General features: G+C 37.1%; 1 protein-coding gene across 5 annotated transcripts in view; it reads left to right on the forward strand.

The window, feature by feature from the left end:
• SNX9 (sorting nexin 9) overlaps positions 1 to 14189 on the forward strand; it is a 58120-nt gene that overhangs the window by 33811 nt on the left and 10120 nt on the right. For 3 of the 5 annotated variants that reach the window (XM_071740641.1, XM_071740639.1, XM_071740637.1), the window contains exons 6-13: positions 100 to 253; positions 1257 to 1341; positions 2212 to 2337; positions 2613 to 2730; positions 4347 to 4477; positions 5900 to 6003; positions 8499 to 8602; positions 11395 to 11472. In XM_071740641.1, coding sequence (XP_071596742.1) covers positions 100 to 253; positions 1257 to 1341; positions 2212 to 2337; positions 2613 to 2730; positions 4347 to 4477; positions 5900 to 6003; positions 8499 to 8602; positions 11395 to 11472 — 900 coding nt within the window. The remainder of the gene's footprint in view (positions 1 to 99; positions 254 to 1256; positions 1342 to 2211; positions 2338 to 2612; positions 2731 to 4346; positions 4478 to 5899; positions 6004 to 8498; positions 8603 to 11394; positions 11473 to 14189) is intronic. The other 2 variants (XM_071740640.1, XM_071740638.1) reach the window with 1 other exon arrangement.

The raw sequence follows: 14189 nt of genomic DNA on the forward strand, positions 1-14189 counted from the left end.
TTATTTGTGTATGAATGCTGAGGTACCTGCTTCTGTTTTTAAAGAGAAAATTTTTAACATTCTCATTTCCCTACCCCTCTGCCCCTCCCTGTACTTCAGCAGCTGCTGATGACGATGATTGGGATGATGACTGGGATGACCCAAAATCAGCATCACCATCTTATCTTGGTTACAAGGAGACTGAGCCATCAGAGGCTGGGGGGGTCCAGCGTGGAAATTCTCGTGCAGCTGCTATGAAGTTACCGCTTAACAAGTAATGGAAAAATGCGGGGCAAATATGTATATATTGAAGAGAATTGGAATTTGTCAAGATGTATAAATGTGTGACCATTCAACCTTCTTGAAAAATGCAATGTAAATATTACAGTTTTGGGGTAAAAGTGGAGATAGATTTGTAGCTCAGCATTCTCCCTGTGTGATTGGAGAACACAGATCCATGAAACCCCAAAAGTACATGACAAAGCTGTATAATTTTTGCAGGTGTTAAACAGACAAATGACACTTTTGCAAGGTCTGAACTTCTGGACCTATGGGTACTTAAAATACATGTATTTATTGCTGTGTGTGCTTAGTGAAAATGAAAAATGATGACTGGCTTGCCCATGCAGTGAGACTGATCAGACATGCTGCCCCAGAGTTCATGAGCTGGTTTGAGCTGCTGGGAGTGGGAAAAAAATCTGCTCTTCTGTGACTACACATTACCCAGGTTTATTCTTGAGCAGTGAAAAGCTTGAATTTTAGATAAAAGTCTTACAAGAACATCAAGGTGTGTCAGGGTTAGAGTTAGAGATAACTTAATGCTTATTTATTCTAAAACTACTGTTATTCTGACAAGCTACTTGATCAAGGTCCCTTCCAACCCCTAACGTTCTGTGATACTATGTGCTAATCTTTAAGTGAAGGTAAGCAGAATGGAAAAGGATTGTAGCATAATCGTGTCCTCAGGAAGGTAACTAAGCCTAAAAAGCTGTGCAGAGACAGTTAGTTAATTTCATTCATCAGTGGAGGTTTTGTCCAGTTTTGCAACAGTACCTTAGTATCATTGTGGCTTCTGCTTGTTGCAAACTCATTCAGTATAAGGTATGTTTATGATGGTTATTTATGAGTGTTATTTATCTGTGAAGTCAGTCCTACTTCATTGCTTGTATTTCTGCAAGCAGGCAGTAGGTAGTAAGGGTTTTTTATGGCGACTGGTAATTCTGCATGTCAGAAGAAAGAAAATACAGAATAAACTGATCAATTTATTTTACTGCTAGATTTCCTGGATTTGCAAAACCTGGGATGGAACAGTATCTGTTGGCAAAGCAGCTAGCAAAACCCAAAGAGAAAATTCCCATAATTGTAAGTTGAGGACGTGTGTGGCATTTGTGGATGGGGTGGTGTGGTTTTTGTTTTGTTTTAGTTTTTCTGGTTGGTTGGTTGGTTTTTTTGTGATCTCTTTTTTGTTGTTGTTGTTCTTTTCTTTTTTTTCTTTTTTTTTTTTTTTTTTATATCCTCCCCACCCTTTCGTTTTTCCCAACTTAAATTTTAGCCTCAGGGCTACTGTATGTATTTGGGTCAGAAGAAACTGATACCGAAACTGAACATTTCATTAGAAATAGGACTGTCATAATAAAATTGTGTACTATTTAAGTACTTTAATGATATGATAGACTACATTTCAGAGTCATAAATGGTTGAGGGATTTTGTAGGGTTATGTTTTAACTCCTCCTTTCTTTTAAGTGTGCTGATTTTATTATTATTATTCAGTATTTTTTCTCATCCTGGATCTTAATTACTTGTGATCATGAAAATAAGCCTTTTGGGGATTGACAGGCAGATCAAATGCATTACATTTTCTTTTAGTTATCTAGGTAGTTATCTAATACATAGAAACACACAAAGGTTTGTAACATCCAGTCATGATGGCCAGGTTATCTTCTGATTTAAATCCTTCAAAATGTGTGCTTTTTTAATGAAATGTGGTTGAAATAGCAGTCCCTAGAATTCACCACTCCCTTGCTACTTAGGAAAAATTATAAAATACAGAGTAAGATACACATAACTGTGGTGAATCATATCTGATTGTAAGAAACCCCTCTATTTCCTCACTTTCCAGCTGTCATTGAAATGAATGGAAAGTTGCAAGTGAAGAGAGAAATTATTTGTCTTCTTATTTGCAGCTGATATGACATGATGTGTTTAAAGATAATATTTGCAATTTCTTATAGATTGGTGATTATGGCCCAATGTGGGTTTATCCTACCTCTACATTTGACTGTGTGGTGGCAGATCCCAAAAAAGGTTCTAAAATGTACGGTCTCAAGAGCTACATTGAATATCAGCTTACCTGCAATGTAAGTGTGTTTGAAGCAGAATCTTCTCGCTGCAAATATGGGTCATTTGTATATATAATATGCTTTTGGTGACAAGGTTGTAAGATTGAGTATTGTTTGTCACACTTTTTTCCCCTAAGACATACTTTGTTCTCTCAAGTTCTTCGATAATTATAGATTCAAGACTAAATTGTAAGTTTTATTTACAAGACATGTATTTACTGTTCTGGTCACACTTGTTTAGTGTCACAATCTGTAGCTGGCTGTCAAAATTCAGAATTGTATTTCTCTTGCAGAACACTAATCGGTCTGTCAACCACAGATACAAGCACTTTGACTGGTTGTATGAACGTCTCCTGGTTAAATTTGGATTAGCCATTCCTATCCCATCTCTTCCAGACAAGCAAGTGACAGGTAATTATTCCCAGTTGTGAATGCATGGGATGGGAAATAAGGTTAACTTTTTTACAAAGGTCAGTTTTCTCTTACTGTGTGTTTTTCCCATTATTTTCAAATCTTTTACTATGCAAACTTGCGAAGATTTGCAATGGCCAATTGATAATAAAGTAACAATACTAAAATCATAATTTTAGAACTCGGGTTTACTTACCTAGTCCAATGATTTATAAAAAACAAAACAACAATAAACAAACAAAAAACCCAAATGACCTCTAGTTACTAAAGAAGAGAATATTTTATTATTGGAGAAAAGAGATAAGTAGTTACGTTTGCTATTTGATTGTCTGGAAAGTTTTTTTTGAGGAGTTGTGCGTGGTGGTTGTTCTTCTTTTGCATTTGATTGTAAAATGATCTATGTTTTAGGAGCTTTGAAGCTTTAGGAGCTTCTTTTCTTCAGAAGGAAGGGAGCATCCCTTGACAATCTGAATTTTTGTCTGTGCTTATTTTTCATTGTGTTTAGGAGGCATTTTCCTGAAGACTGTCTAGAAAAGTATTTCTGTCCTTGAGTCTTGGTGAAGCAAGACTCTTGAAAATACACTGACTTTACTCAGGATCCACGGGTTTGATGGTGATGAGGGCTTAATGACCAGAACATAAATTCCATATGTCTCTGTTCTTGTTGCCTTGCATTCCTTATGCTGACAGGAATGCTCTGGAGATTTTGGTACAGATTAAAGGTGGAACAAAGGTGTTAACTGCGTAATAGTTGGTATTTTTCTCTTCCACCCCTACCCTCAGAGCTAATTTGCGAGAAATGTACCCATACCCAAATTTCATTTTTCACTAGTTGAATTCTTTATCTGCTAATCTCCATATTTGCAACTTTAAAAACAAACAAATAAAACAACAAACCTCAGTCTAGTGGATTTGCTGCCATAGTAACTACACAGTAGAATTATACTGAAAGGATGTGTGTTCAGGGTTTGTCATCTGCGCTGCTATGGAAATTAGAAGAGTTGGGTGCTAGAAGAATCTCATTCCTTACAAATATATCTTATTCACTGTATGCTTTAGAAGTCTGATGTTTGGGATTTTTTTTTTAATTGGATAAGATTTTCTCAAGAAGACAGTTTGTGATATAACTTAAAAGTTTTTTATACATAGTGATGATGCTCAGATTAAAAAATAAGTTGGTCCTGTTATTTAAATAGTTTATTAGTCTTAGCTACAAAAAAATCAGTCTTGCGTGTATGTATTCTAACTTATTTATACATATGGCTTATTGAGATTTTTCTGAGCTTTTTTTTTTCCCAGCACATTCTTTTGCCTATTTAAAAATATGTTTATGGGAGGCACTTATTTGTTTAATCTGCTATTTTATAACAGAGCAGTTCATTTTCAAATGCTTTTAGAAAGTTACAATATGAGGGCTTGGAAAGTAAGTAGTTCTTTTTCTCCTGTGTTTTTGAGCCTTACATTGATGAGCATTTACTAGCCAGTGCTAATAATTTACCAGGTGAATTAGGAATTCTAGTTTTGGTTTGGTTTGGGTTTTTTTTTTGTGTTTTTTAAATAAAAATGCTGCGAGTAGTAGAGTAGAAATGTAAGAATTCTTGTTCAATTTGTAACAGGGCGCTTTGAAGAAGAATTTATCAAAATGCGTATGGAGAGACTGCAAGCTTGGATGACAAGAATGTGTCGCCATCCTGTTGTGTCAGAAAGCGAAGTTTTCCAGCAGTTTCTCAATTTCCGAGATGAGAAGGTAGGAAATATAAAAATTCATACACACAAACTGAGGAATTTCTCACACACACACCCCCCCCCCCCCCCCCGGTAGTTCAAACGAAGAGTTTGAACGAAGAGTAGCCTTCTCATTTGTCTGCCCCCGTGTGGGCAGTAAGTGATGAACTGAAACTGCTGGATTTACCAGCTAATTTAGTTGATTGATCAAAATGAGGCGTTAAGTTGCTTGTGTGAAATGTTGTTCCAACAGATGTGCTCTTAAAATATTGGCAACAAAGCTACTTTAAGGAGAATTTGTGTCCTCTAGCAGAGTAGGAACACATACAACAAATATTATGGCAGTTGCTCTGCTCTGTCTCTGCTGGGCTTACTAATTACTGTGGTCCTCTGCTTGGTACTGCTCTCTCTTGTAACAGAAGCTAATTCACAGCAGATCTTGAACATGTATTGTATTTAAAAATACCCACCCTCCCAGCAGGGAGCATTATGCTCCTTTGTAATAGCAGTATGCTGCAGTCTTACCTGATAAAAGCCCTTTTTTTATTCTGTGTTGCCCTACCTCAGGATTTTGATATGTGGTGTTTGTGGGTTTTTTGGTTTTTTTGTTTTTGTTTTGGTTTGGTTTTTAAGGCTTTAATATCTACTTTCAGTAAATAATGTTTTCTTCATGACTAAGCTCCAGCTCTGTTACTAATTTGGGTACCTACTGATGAGGAAGTAAACAGGAAAACTCTGCTTCTTTCTTCTCAAAATACTCTTATTTCTCAATATGCAGACTTTGATAAAAAAAAAAAAAAAAAAAAATCAACATTGGAGGGTTTTATGACCAGACTGGATAACAGCTGACCCTTTTTGAGTAGGAGGCTGGACTACAAACCTCCTGAGGTCACTTTGAACCAGAATTATTCTGTGATCCCATATGTAAAGGTTTTATATTAATAGTAAGTAGCAGTCCAAGTGAAGTGCTATTTGGATGGCCAATGGAGAGTACTATAATTGTGCTAGCAGTCATTATTATCTAACAGACAAACAGAACAGTTGTTGCAATACATGTGGAAGTTTCAACCTCTTTATCTGTTTCCACTAAACTATCTGTAGCATGGCAATTCCATAATAGTCTTACGATCATCTTGACTGTCTCCTGATATCAGCACTCCCACATGTGCAGATGCAAATGAATACAATTGCTCTTATGCTGCATTTTGGTAAAATAAGGGAAGGGTCTGTTTATACCAGAATCTAGAAAGCAAAGTGCACTAGGAGAAGGGAGGGAGAGCCTAAGAAATGTTGGCCTCACTGAAACTTTTATTTTAAAAGCTTTAATGTATGGGTGACCTGGTGGTTAACTGTTCTAGATTCTTCATTCATTGCTTAAATATATGCCCTTAAAGTTGGAGGAATAGTGGTGGTGAAATTTTGTCTCTTTGAAAATTTCCTTAAGGAGTGGAAAACAGGAAAGCGGAAGGCAGAAAAAGATGAAACTGTAGGAGTCCTGATCTTTTCTACAATGGAACCAGAAGCTCCAGACTTGGACATGGTAGAAATGTAAGATGGTTTATTTTTGCATGAATACATTAAGTGTGTGAATATACAGCAGATACTGAGTTAATCTGAAACTGAAATATTGTGTGTGTGTACAAGTGCTAATGGATTCAAAGAGGTACTCAAGGTAAAGCTGACATTCTTTGAATATGAGATTTTCATATCAAGCCCTCTAAAATGTGGCAGAACTCCGTGTGACATCTTTTAACCTCAGTTACAAAAAGGATATATGCAAAACTAGCTGATGAGATGGAGCACTAGTAGATCCTGTGGAGTTTTGTTATGTATTGCTGTGGGAGTATATTTTGATCTTCAATTACAGCTCCGAAGTGTGCTGGCCTTGCCAAGTAGCTTAGGATAACTATAGGTGGATCATCAAAGAAAATGATGTTTCTGTAAAGTACTTGTTTATAATGCACACAGAGTATCACTCTAATATTTGGAATTCATGAAAAGCTATTAAAAATGAAAAGTTACTTAAATTACCAATTTCCATTTTAAATGGGTTAGTATATTTTTTTGGGGTTATTCTTCTAGAAGTGCAAATGGAAATACTTATTTGAATATGTGTGTGTTATATATGTACACTTATGTCTAGCTGTCTTTTGACCTTTGGGTTTTCCTAGAATGAAAGACTGGGTTTACTCTGCAGCCTTTGTTTCACTCCTTTAGGCTTAATCATTTTTCTTAGAAGACAGGTAGTGTGCATGATATGCTTTGCTTGCTGTTGCAGAACATAGAAACCTGGATGATGTTTTCTGTCTGAAGCTGTGGATAAACTAGACAGAAGTATTTATAGTAGCAATGCAGTAGTGTACCTACACTTGGAAATATCCCAGCATAGGTTTTATCCAAGTGATGCAGTACATACCAAGATGTATGTAACAGCTGTGTGGTAACAGTTCTGCATTAGTAAAATGATGGACATTTTTAGGTCACTTCCATTTCAAGGTGAGCGTTTCAAACTTGACTCCTTAAGTGATGAGTGTTACGTATATTCCAGTGGTATAAAAGCTGAAGGTGTGAACCTACATGGGGTGCAGGAGAGAGGGAGTCTGTGTTCTATATACCTGGGCAGGTAACAACCAGCATATGGGTTGCTAAGCAGTTTGTCCCCAAACAGGATGAGGGCAGGCAAACAGCCTGCAGGGAACTCCTTAGAGGGTGTTGGCTCCTGAGCTGGGGTTCATTGCCTGGGACAGTTCTGGGGACCTATCTTCAAGCACTGTAGGGGTGGCTGTAACACCTCAGACATGGGAACCTCTCAAGGTGCTGTTAAAAGTTTGTAAGAACAGTCTTGAAAGCCAGTGCTACTAAAAGTTGGATAAACCAGCTTGTTCAATAGTTCCTAGGTTCTTCAGTGAAAAAAAAACAAACAACAAACCACCACTCTTTACTGGAATGGTTTTGCTAGTCCTTCATCTGTCAACATCCTGGTTCTGATCAAAGGGTGATAACCCTGTGCTGGTTCATCAACTTTTTCTGTGATTGTGATACTGTAAAGTATGAAGTACAAAAAATAAAAAGAATTGTTTGCTGCAGGAAAAACTGTAGTAAAACAAGGGCCTCTTGGAAAGCCCAGGTTCTGTTGCTGTGCAAATAACTGAGTAGTTATTTCTACTCAGTAGTAGTTATCCTCCAGCGGAGGAAGAAGGTACTGGTGGGGAGCTTGGAGCCTCTAGGTGCTTGGGCCACAGCTGGAGCTGCTTCCCTGGCTTTGGAGAATCTCTTAGGGAATCTCTGGGGACCTGCCTTGCTGTCAGGGCTGTCTCATAAAGGTTTTGGCTGAAAGCATTTTAAAGATGTGATGCAGTTTGAATAATTCTTATTGAAAATTAGAAAATAATGTGTCTAGGGTTTTTTTGTGGAGTTCACAGAGCGTTGCTGTTTATGTAGTGCTATATTAATGGAAAGCTTTGATAGCTGCATGAAAACATGCTTGAAAAGGGATGAAAAAACATATACTAATTCTGATTTCTCTTTTGAGCACCACTGATTTTTTTTTTCCCCCTCTCTAACACAAGTGATCACATCAGTATTGTCAATATAATATAGTTATGTATATGTGTTTTCCTAAAACAACTGCTGTATTATTTACCTATTTGAGACTTTAAAGAAAATAATTCTTCCAGATATTTTTTTTATTTGTTGTTGTATAAATTTTGATACTTCTCTTATTCAAACACCTAATTTCCTGTCAATATGGGGTCTTTCTGTTTTGTTTTGTTTTTTCCTTTAAGGTAACTAACTATAGTAAAAATGATAGTCCAGTACCTCATGCTTTATGGGAGGCAGGGGATCTGGAATATAATGTAAAATGCTTGTATCTAAAGAGCAAAATTCTGACTTGAGTGAAATGGAAGGTATTTCAAGGAATTTATTTATTTATTAGATTTATTTTTAAGATGTAGTCGGCAATACAAAACATTGCCTTTAAAGTTAGCCTAATGTGCATCTATTAATCTGCTTTTTGTTTTTGCTTTTTCCAAATGCCACAGAGAACAGAAATGTGATGCTGTGGGTAGGTTCACCAAAGCAATGGATGATGGAGTTAGAGAGCTGCTGACAGTGGGACAAGAGCACTGGAAGAGGTGTACAGGGCGTAAGTGTCGTTTCTGAACTCAGCAGTCATTTCTGCCTTGCTTTTCTCTGTGGGTTTCTTTTGTTGCTAATTTTGTTGTTTATAATTCAAGGCAACCCTTAAAACTAAACGAAATCCTAAATTATCACAAGAATTGTGTGGCATTCTAGCTGCTTTCAGTGTCTGACAGCATAAATTGTGCAAGTCTTTTGGTTCGCGGTTTTGGGTTTTTTTCTTTTTCTCATAACAGAAATTTCTGGTCCCTGCCCATAGGTTTAAAAATGTTAAGTTCTCATGTATTTGCCATTTCTCTACATTTTAGTGACATGGGCGAAGTAGACCTGTTTATTTGATGAAATCATACACCATTGCATTTTATTAACCCCTTATTTAGGATTCTTGCATGCCAGGAGGAGTGATTTAAAGATGAAATAAGTTTAAAAAAAAAAAAAAAAAAAAAAAAAAAAAAAAAAAGAAAAAGAAAAACCAACTTGATTTTACCTTAATCTTTAGCCCAATTCTTTTTCTCCTATCTTGTCTCTTCCTTCCCACAGATATTTAGGGTTGCAGAACTTCACACCAAGTCCCTATGACTCTGCCTGGGCTCTAATTTCCTAGTCCACAGCAGTGTTCAGTGTTTGTGGCCACCACAAGGCAGCTATTGAAAGGAAGCAGGTACTACAGTTGAGGATCATAATAAGAGGCACTTCAGGGCAGGCTGTAGTGTCCAACAACCAAAGACCTATCACATAAATCTCCTCAAACCTCCTCCATTTTTATTTATTTTTTTTAATCCCACAAAAAAAAAACCCCAGAGTTGGGAGTAAGTAAATCTCCTTGAGTTACCGCAAGGTTACCTTGAGTAACCTTGAGTTACTTTTGCTGCTTTCTAATCTAACATTGCATTTGAATATCTGGGGCTGACCAGAGGGAATGGGGAATACGTAACCCCACTCTTTTCTGGTAGTGATTACATTAGGCCTTGTATATCTGTAGCATGTGAGCTTTAAATTAGTTACTCCACTTGGAATAAAAGGGTCTCCTTCTACACATCACTGATCTTCCTGCAGTTCAAAAGTAGTCTAACACAGAAGAGAGCTCTGGCATTGTTCAGATCTCATTTCTCTAGGAAATGTTACCAAAGGGGAAGCAAAGTATAGAGGAAAGAATAAGTTCCCTCAGGTGAGACTGGTAAGACAGCATTGCTTTACAGTTACAGAACCACTGATCAGAACCCACCATAGTTAAGGGCTGTGACTTTTGTTTAGCCATTCAGTATTTTGTTCACTGCTAAAATCTCTCAACTTACCACACTGGTGCTTTAGGTATGACTCTTCTAATAGTTACAGCTTTTAACCAACATAAATGCAACAAGTCAGATGTGATTGCACTGAAAATTTCAACTTTTCACACATTCATACTGAACAGTAAAGGAAAATTGGTAAACACAGGGACATGCAAAACTGAAGAATGTCAGTAATCTCTCTTAGGTTTTAAGTTCCCTGTCAGCTCTAGTCCCAGCTGCTAGTCAGAAGTATTTTTGACCCTTTCTGAACAATAGTTATGTATATTCCATTCAACAGTATTTAAAATGATTGACAGTGGAAATTTGCTAAATACAAATGAAAAGAAACCAAACATCTTTCACTGAAGTTTCCACTGGGGATTCAGTAACAAGTTAATAGCTGATAACAGAACTCTAGTAATCTGAATGGTACCTGTTTTATAAGAAATACCACTTGTTATAAATAATCCAACTTTTGGGCAAGAACAAGGTCAAAGATAATCAGTAAAATTGTGAAGTTTGAGAGGGTGGGGTTTTTTTGTTTGTTTTTGTGTTTTCTCTTTTAACTCTACAAAGGAGTTTCTTGGCAAAAATCAGATTGTGTGGAATGCAAGAGCAACTGGAAAACTGCTTTCTTACCAGGGCAGTGTACCTTCTGAATACAAATGTTTGAAAACAAAAAGCACATCTGTGTGACCTACACTAGGTGATCCTACTCTGGCAGGGGAGTTAGACTCTGATCTCTTGAGGTCCCTCCCAACCCCTAACATTCTGTCATTCTGTGATCTAGTTATTTTTTTTCTGCTAGCATAGGTAGCTTGTAAAAAAATCACTTTAATTTTTCAGATTGCTTTTTAGGCCCCTGGGGCAGTTGTATTCAAAGTGGTAATCATCTATGCATTCATAAGTCACAGCTTATTGACTTCATTCTGAGGAAGCAATTTATGCACATTTTCAAAAATAGATTGTAAACATGAATTCTATTATTCAGATACATACAGTTTTGTCCCTATGTAATCTTGGTTTCCAGTGCTTTTCAATATAAAATTCATTATTTGAGGAGAGTTTAGGTATTATAGGTCTGTGGTAATCCCACCTCTTAAAGAATTTGAGGTCTGTTTTCTATATCACTGCAGCACTTCTCCCACTTCACCTGAACCCCCAGGAAAGTAAAGCCTGTTTATGAAGGGAAGAAAAAAATCTCACTGTATGCACAGGAAGACTGAGCTAGGAGTGCAGAAAGATTTTTAATTTTTTTTTTTCTTTTATAGCAGTTAAACAGTTTCCCCAACTGTTTGTGGCTTTTAAGTATGCAAATTGCAATTGTTTTATTGAATTTTGGAACATCTATAGCAGGGGAGGGGGTAAGAAAGTGATTGTAAATGCTTTACTAGCAGAAATATAAAACTTAGTTGTTTTTGACATCTACTTCTATCAAGTTTTGGAAATGCTTCTGATTTAGTCTCACTTACCCTTGTGGGTTTTTTCTTCTGTTTCCCTGTTTCCCCCATCTTTCTGCCCCATCCAGCATTACCAAAGGAATACCAGAAGATAGGAAAAGCATTGCAGAGCCTGGCACTGGTCTTTAGCACGAGTGGATACCAAGGTAATTCTGTAGCTTCATTTGTATTATCAGAATATATTTTAATTATATTGTGGTACATTTTTTTGCTAAAGAGCTTAATGCTTTACTCTTAACTTTAGATGTCAAATATGTCACTAAGAATTTGTTTTCCTGTGTTTATTTAAGGGTTTTTATGTTCCAGTCTACAATCTTACTTTCTCTCACTGTACAATCATGGGATGGTGGTGGAGTTTAGTTTGATGTCATTACTATGTAATCTGGCCACTGACCTGACTAACAGAACATGCTGTAGCATTTTTTTGTAATATCAAAGGAAAGGGAGATAATGTGGCCTTGAAAATACCTCGCAATAGTCACAGGGCTATTGTGTGACTTTGTGAAAAGATGACTCCTCGGGAGGATGGAATTACAAGATTTTTGGGTATCATTATGTGGGCTGGAAGGTTAGCTACTGGAGCCTTTTCTTGTCCTCGCCTTTCCTTCTTCAAGAGCCCCAAAAATAGAGCCTGTCTTGTTAAGTATGAAAGTTGTGGGAGGAAAAGGGAGTTGCTCAAAGTTCTCCTAAAATATACTCAGCCTTTAGCCCAAACTTAAAATGCTGTTTTGATGTGTTAACTTCTGCTGAGGTTTTCCAGATAACTGGAAAATATTTCTTCATATCCCAGTCTATTTTCTAATTGAACCCATTTTCTCTGGAATGCTCTTGTGAACTACTGTTTTTTTTCCTTGCCTTAATGGCAAAATTGCTCTGTTCTAAAACCTTACAAAGTTACAGCATAGAAGGTTCCTGAAATCTTTCCATCTGAGGACTTCTCCTTGACCAGTACCCACTCTGATTACTCATCTATCCCTTGCTTTGTATTCTTAAAGCTTTTTTTGTCCTATAAACCATGTATTAAAATACAGCCACTTATGAAACTCAGGGTCTCTTCTGCTGGAAACATTGAAAATGGGCATAGTCCTTGCTATTATTCTTATCTTTGTCCTTACTTAACAGTGTGGCTGCTTACTTAGAATCAGAACATAACATATTGCCTTAAGAGTTACTTCTGGATATGTGAACAAAGTTTGCTTAGTTATGTACTCTTACCATGGGTTGGAAAACTAAATCCTAGCTAAGTATGAGCTGTATGAAGAATTCTTTTGAAAGAATTGAAAATTGTTTGGACTATAACACAGGTTGTTTTGCCAGGGTTAAGGCATGGACATAAACCTATTCCTTCAAATGGAGAAATATTAGCCAGGCTGAGAATGGGTGTTTTTTGTGGGCTGTTGGTAAAGAGGAATGGCTTCTCCAGCCATGCTTGAAGGCATTCTGTTCACTTACTGTTGAGAGTTGAATCTCTTCATACCTTTTTTGGTTTTGTTTTTTTTTTTTTTAATATTTGAATTCTGAAAGTTTACACATACAGGCCACTGACAATTGCAATGACTAATTTGATGGCATTAACATTTCCAGCTAATGATAGCTAACTTCTGACTAACTGAAACGCCATTGGTTGGTTGCATAGTTGGGATGGGATTTATCTATTGTCCTTACCTTTCATAAATGCTTCCTGTTGGCTCTACAAACCTTTATGTGTTGTGAATGTCTGCTACTTTCTCTTCTCATTTCTACCCTAAGATGTTTAAGAGTGCACCAGGCAAGATGCACCTGCTAATCTATCTGACTCACTCAAGCTCCTTTTCTTATGCTTCAGAATGAGCCTCATGAATTAACTGGCAGCAGATTAGGAATCTGTCCCCAGTTTTTGCAGAGGCAAGTGTACCTTTAAAACTATAAAGACTACATTGGGAGATTCACACTTAATGTGGCCATGGGACTATGTACTGACCAATCATTTTCAAGAATACATGCATTTGATCCTGGTCCAAAAAGGCATTTTGGACAGTTCTGGAATATGCCCAGAAGTGTCTTGCGGGCTGGCACTACATTGCCTATCCTCTTGCATCATACAGTGCTCATAAGTTAATGCAGCCTTAAATAGCACAGCTTCTCTTGTGGCACCAAATCTGGGTGAGTCCTTCTCCTAAATTAAGAAAATGGGAATGGCTGTGGTATGCCATTCAACCATAGTAAGATATCCTAATCCTACATCACCCCTCAAAAATTTGATTAGGCAGTTGCATGTAAGTTTCATTATCCTGCCAGCTAGCAACAGGCACATTTTGCTTGCCAAGCTGCTTGTGTTAACTGAATGTTATCAGTCTGAGCTATGCTGCTCAAGTAGTTCCCAAGTACAGTAAGCTTGATCTGCTTCCTACTCCTAGATTCTTTTTAAACATACTTTGAAAGAAAACAAAACCAAACCACTTCTTGGGGAAAAAAAAAAAATCTGTTGCCCTAATAAAGCCCTACAGAATATAGCTACCTCAGTATGCCTTGGTGAAAGGCATATACCTGCAGAGGTGAAAATCATGCATTTACTGACAATTGAGCTGCTAGGAGAAACTCTGCTAAATTTCTCTGGAAGACTTCTCATAGTTTTACATCGGCCTTCATCTCCCTATCACAGCATGCAGGCCTGTAGATGAATGAAAATACCAGTTTCTCCCCATGGTTGTTTCAAAATATATGTAGAATATTACCATTTTAACTGGTTTTTTTACAACTGCCTTTAGTCAAAGCTTTTCAGCCCCCTGTTTCTTGTGAGGAAATATGTGTAATGCTCTCCACCCCATTATTTTTGGTAAATGTCAGCAGCATATGAGGCTTTCGGCTTTTCCCCTGATTAAAG

Source organism: Heliangelus exortis, chromosome 3 (assembly GCF_036169615.1).
Source record: "Heliangelus exortis chromosome 3, bHelExo1.hap1, whole genome shotgun sequence".
Taxonomy (NCBI): domain Eukaryota; kingdom Metazoa; phylum Chordata; class Aves; order Apodiformes; family Trochilidae; genus Heliangelus; species Heliangelus exortis.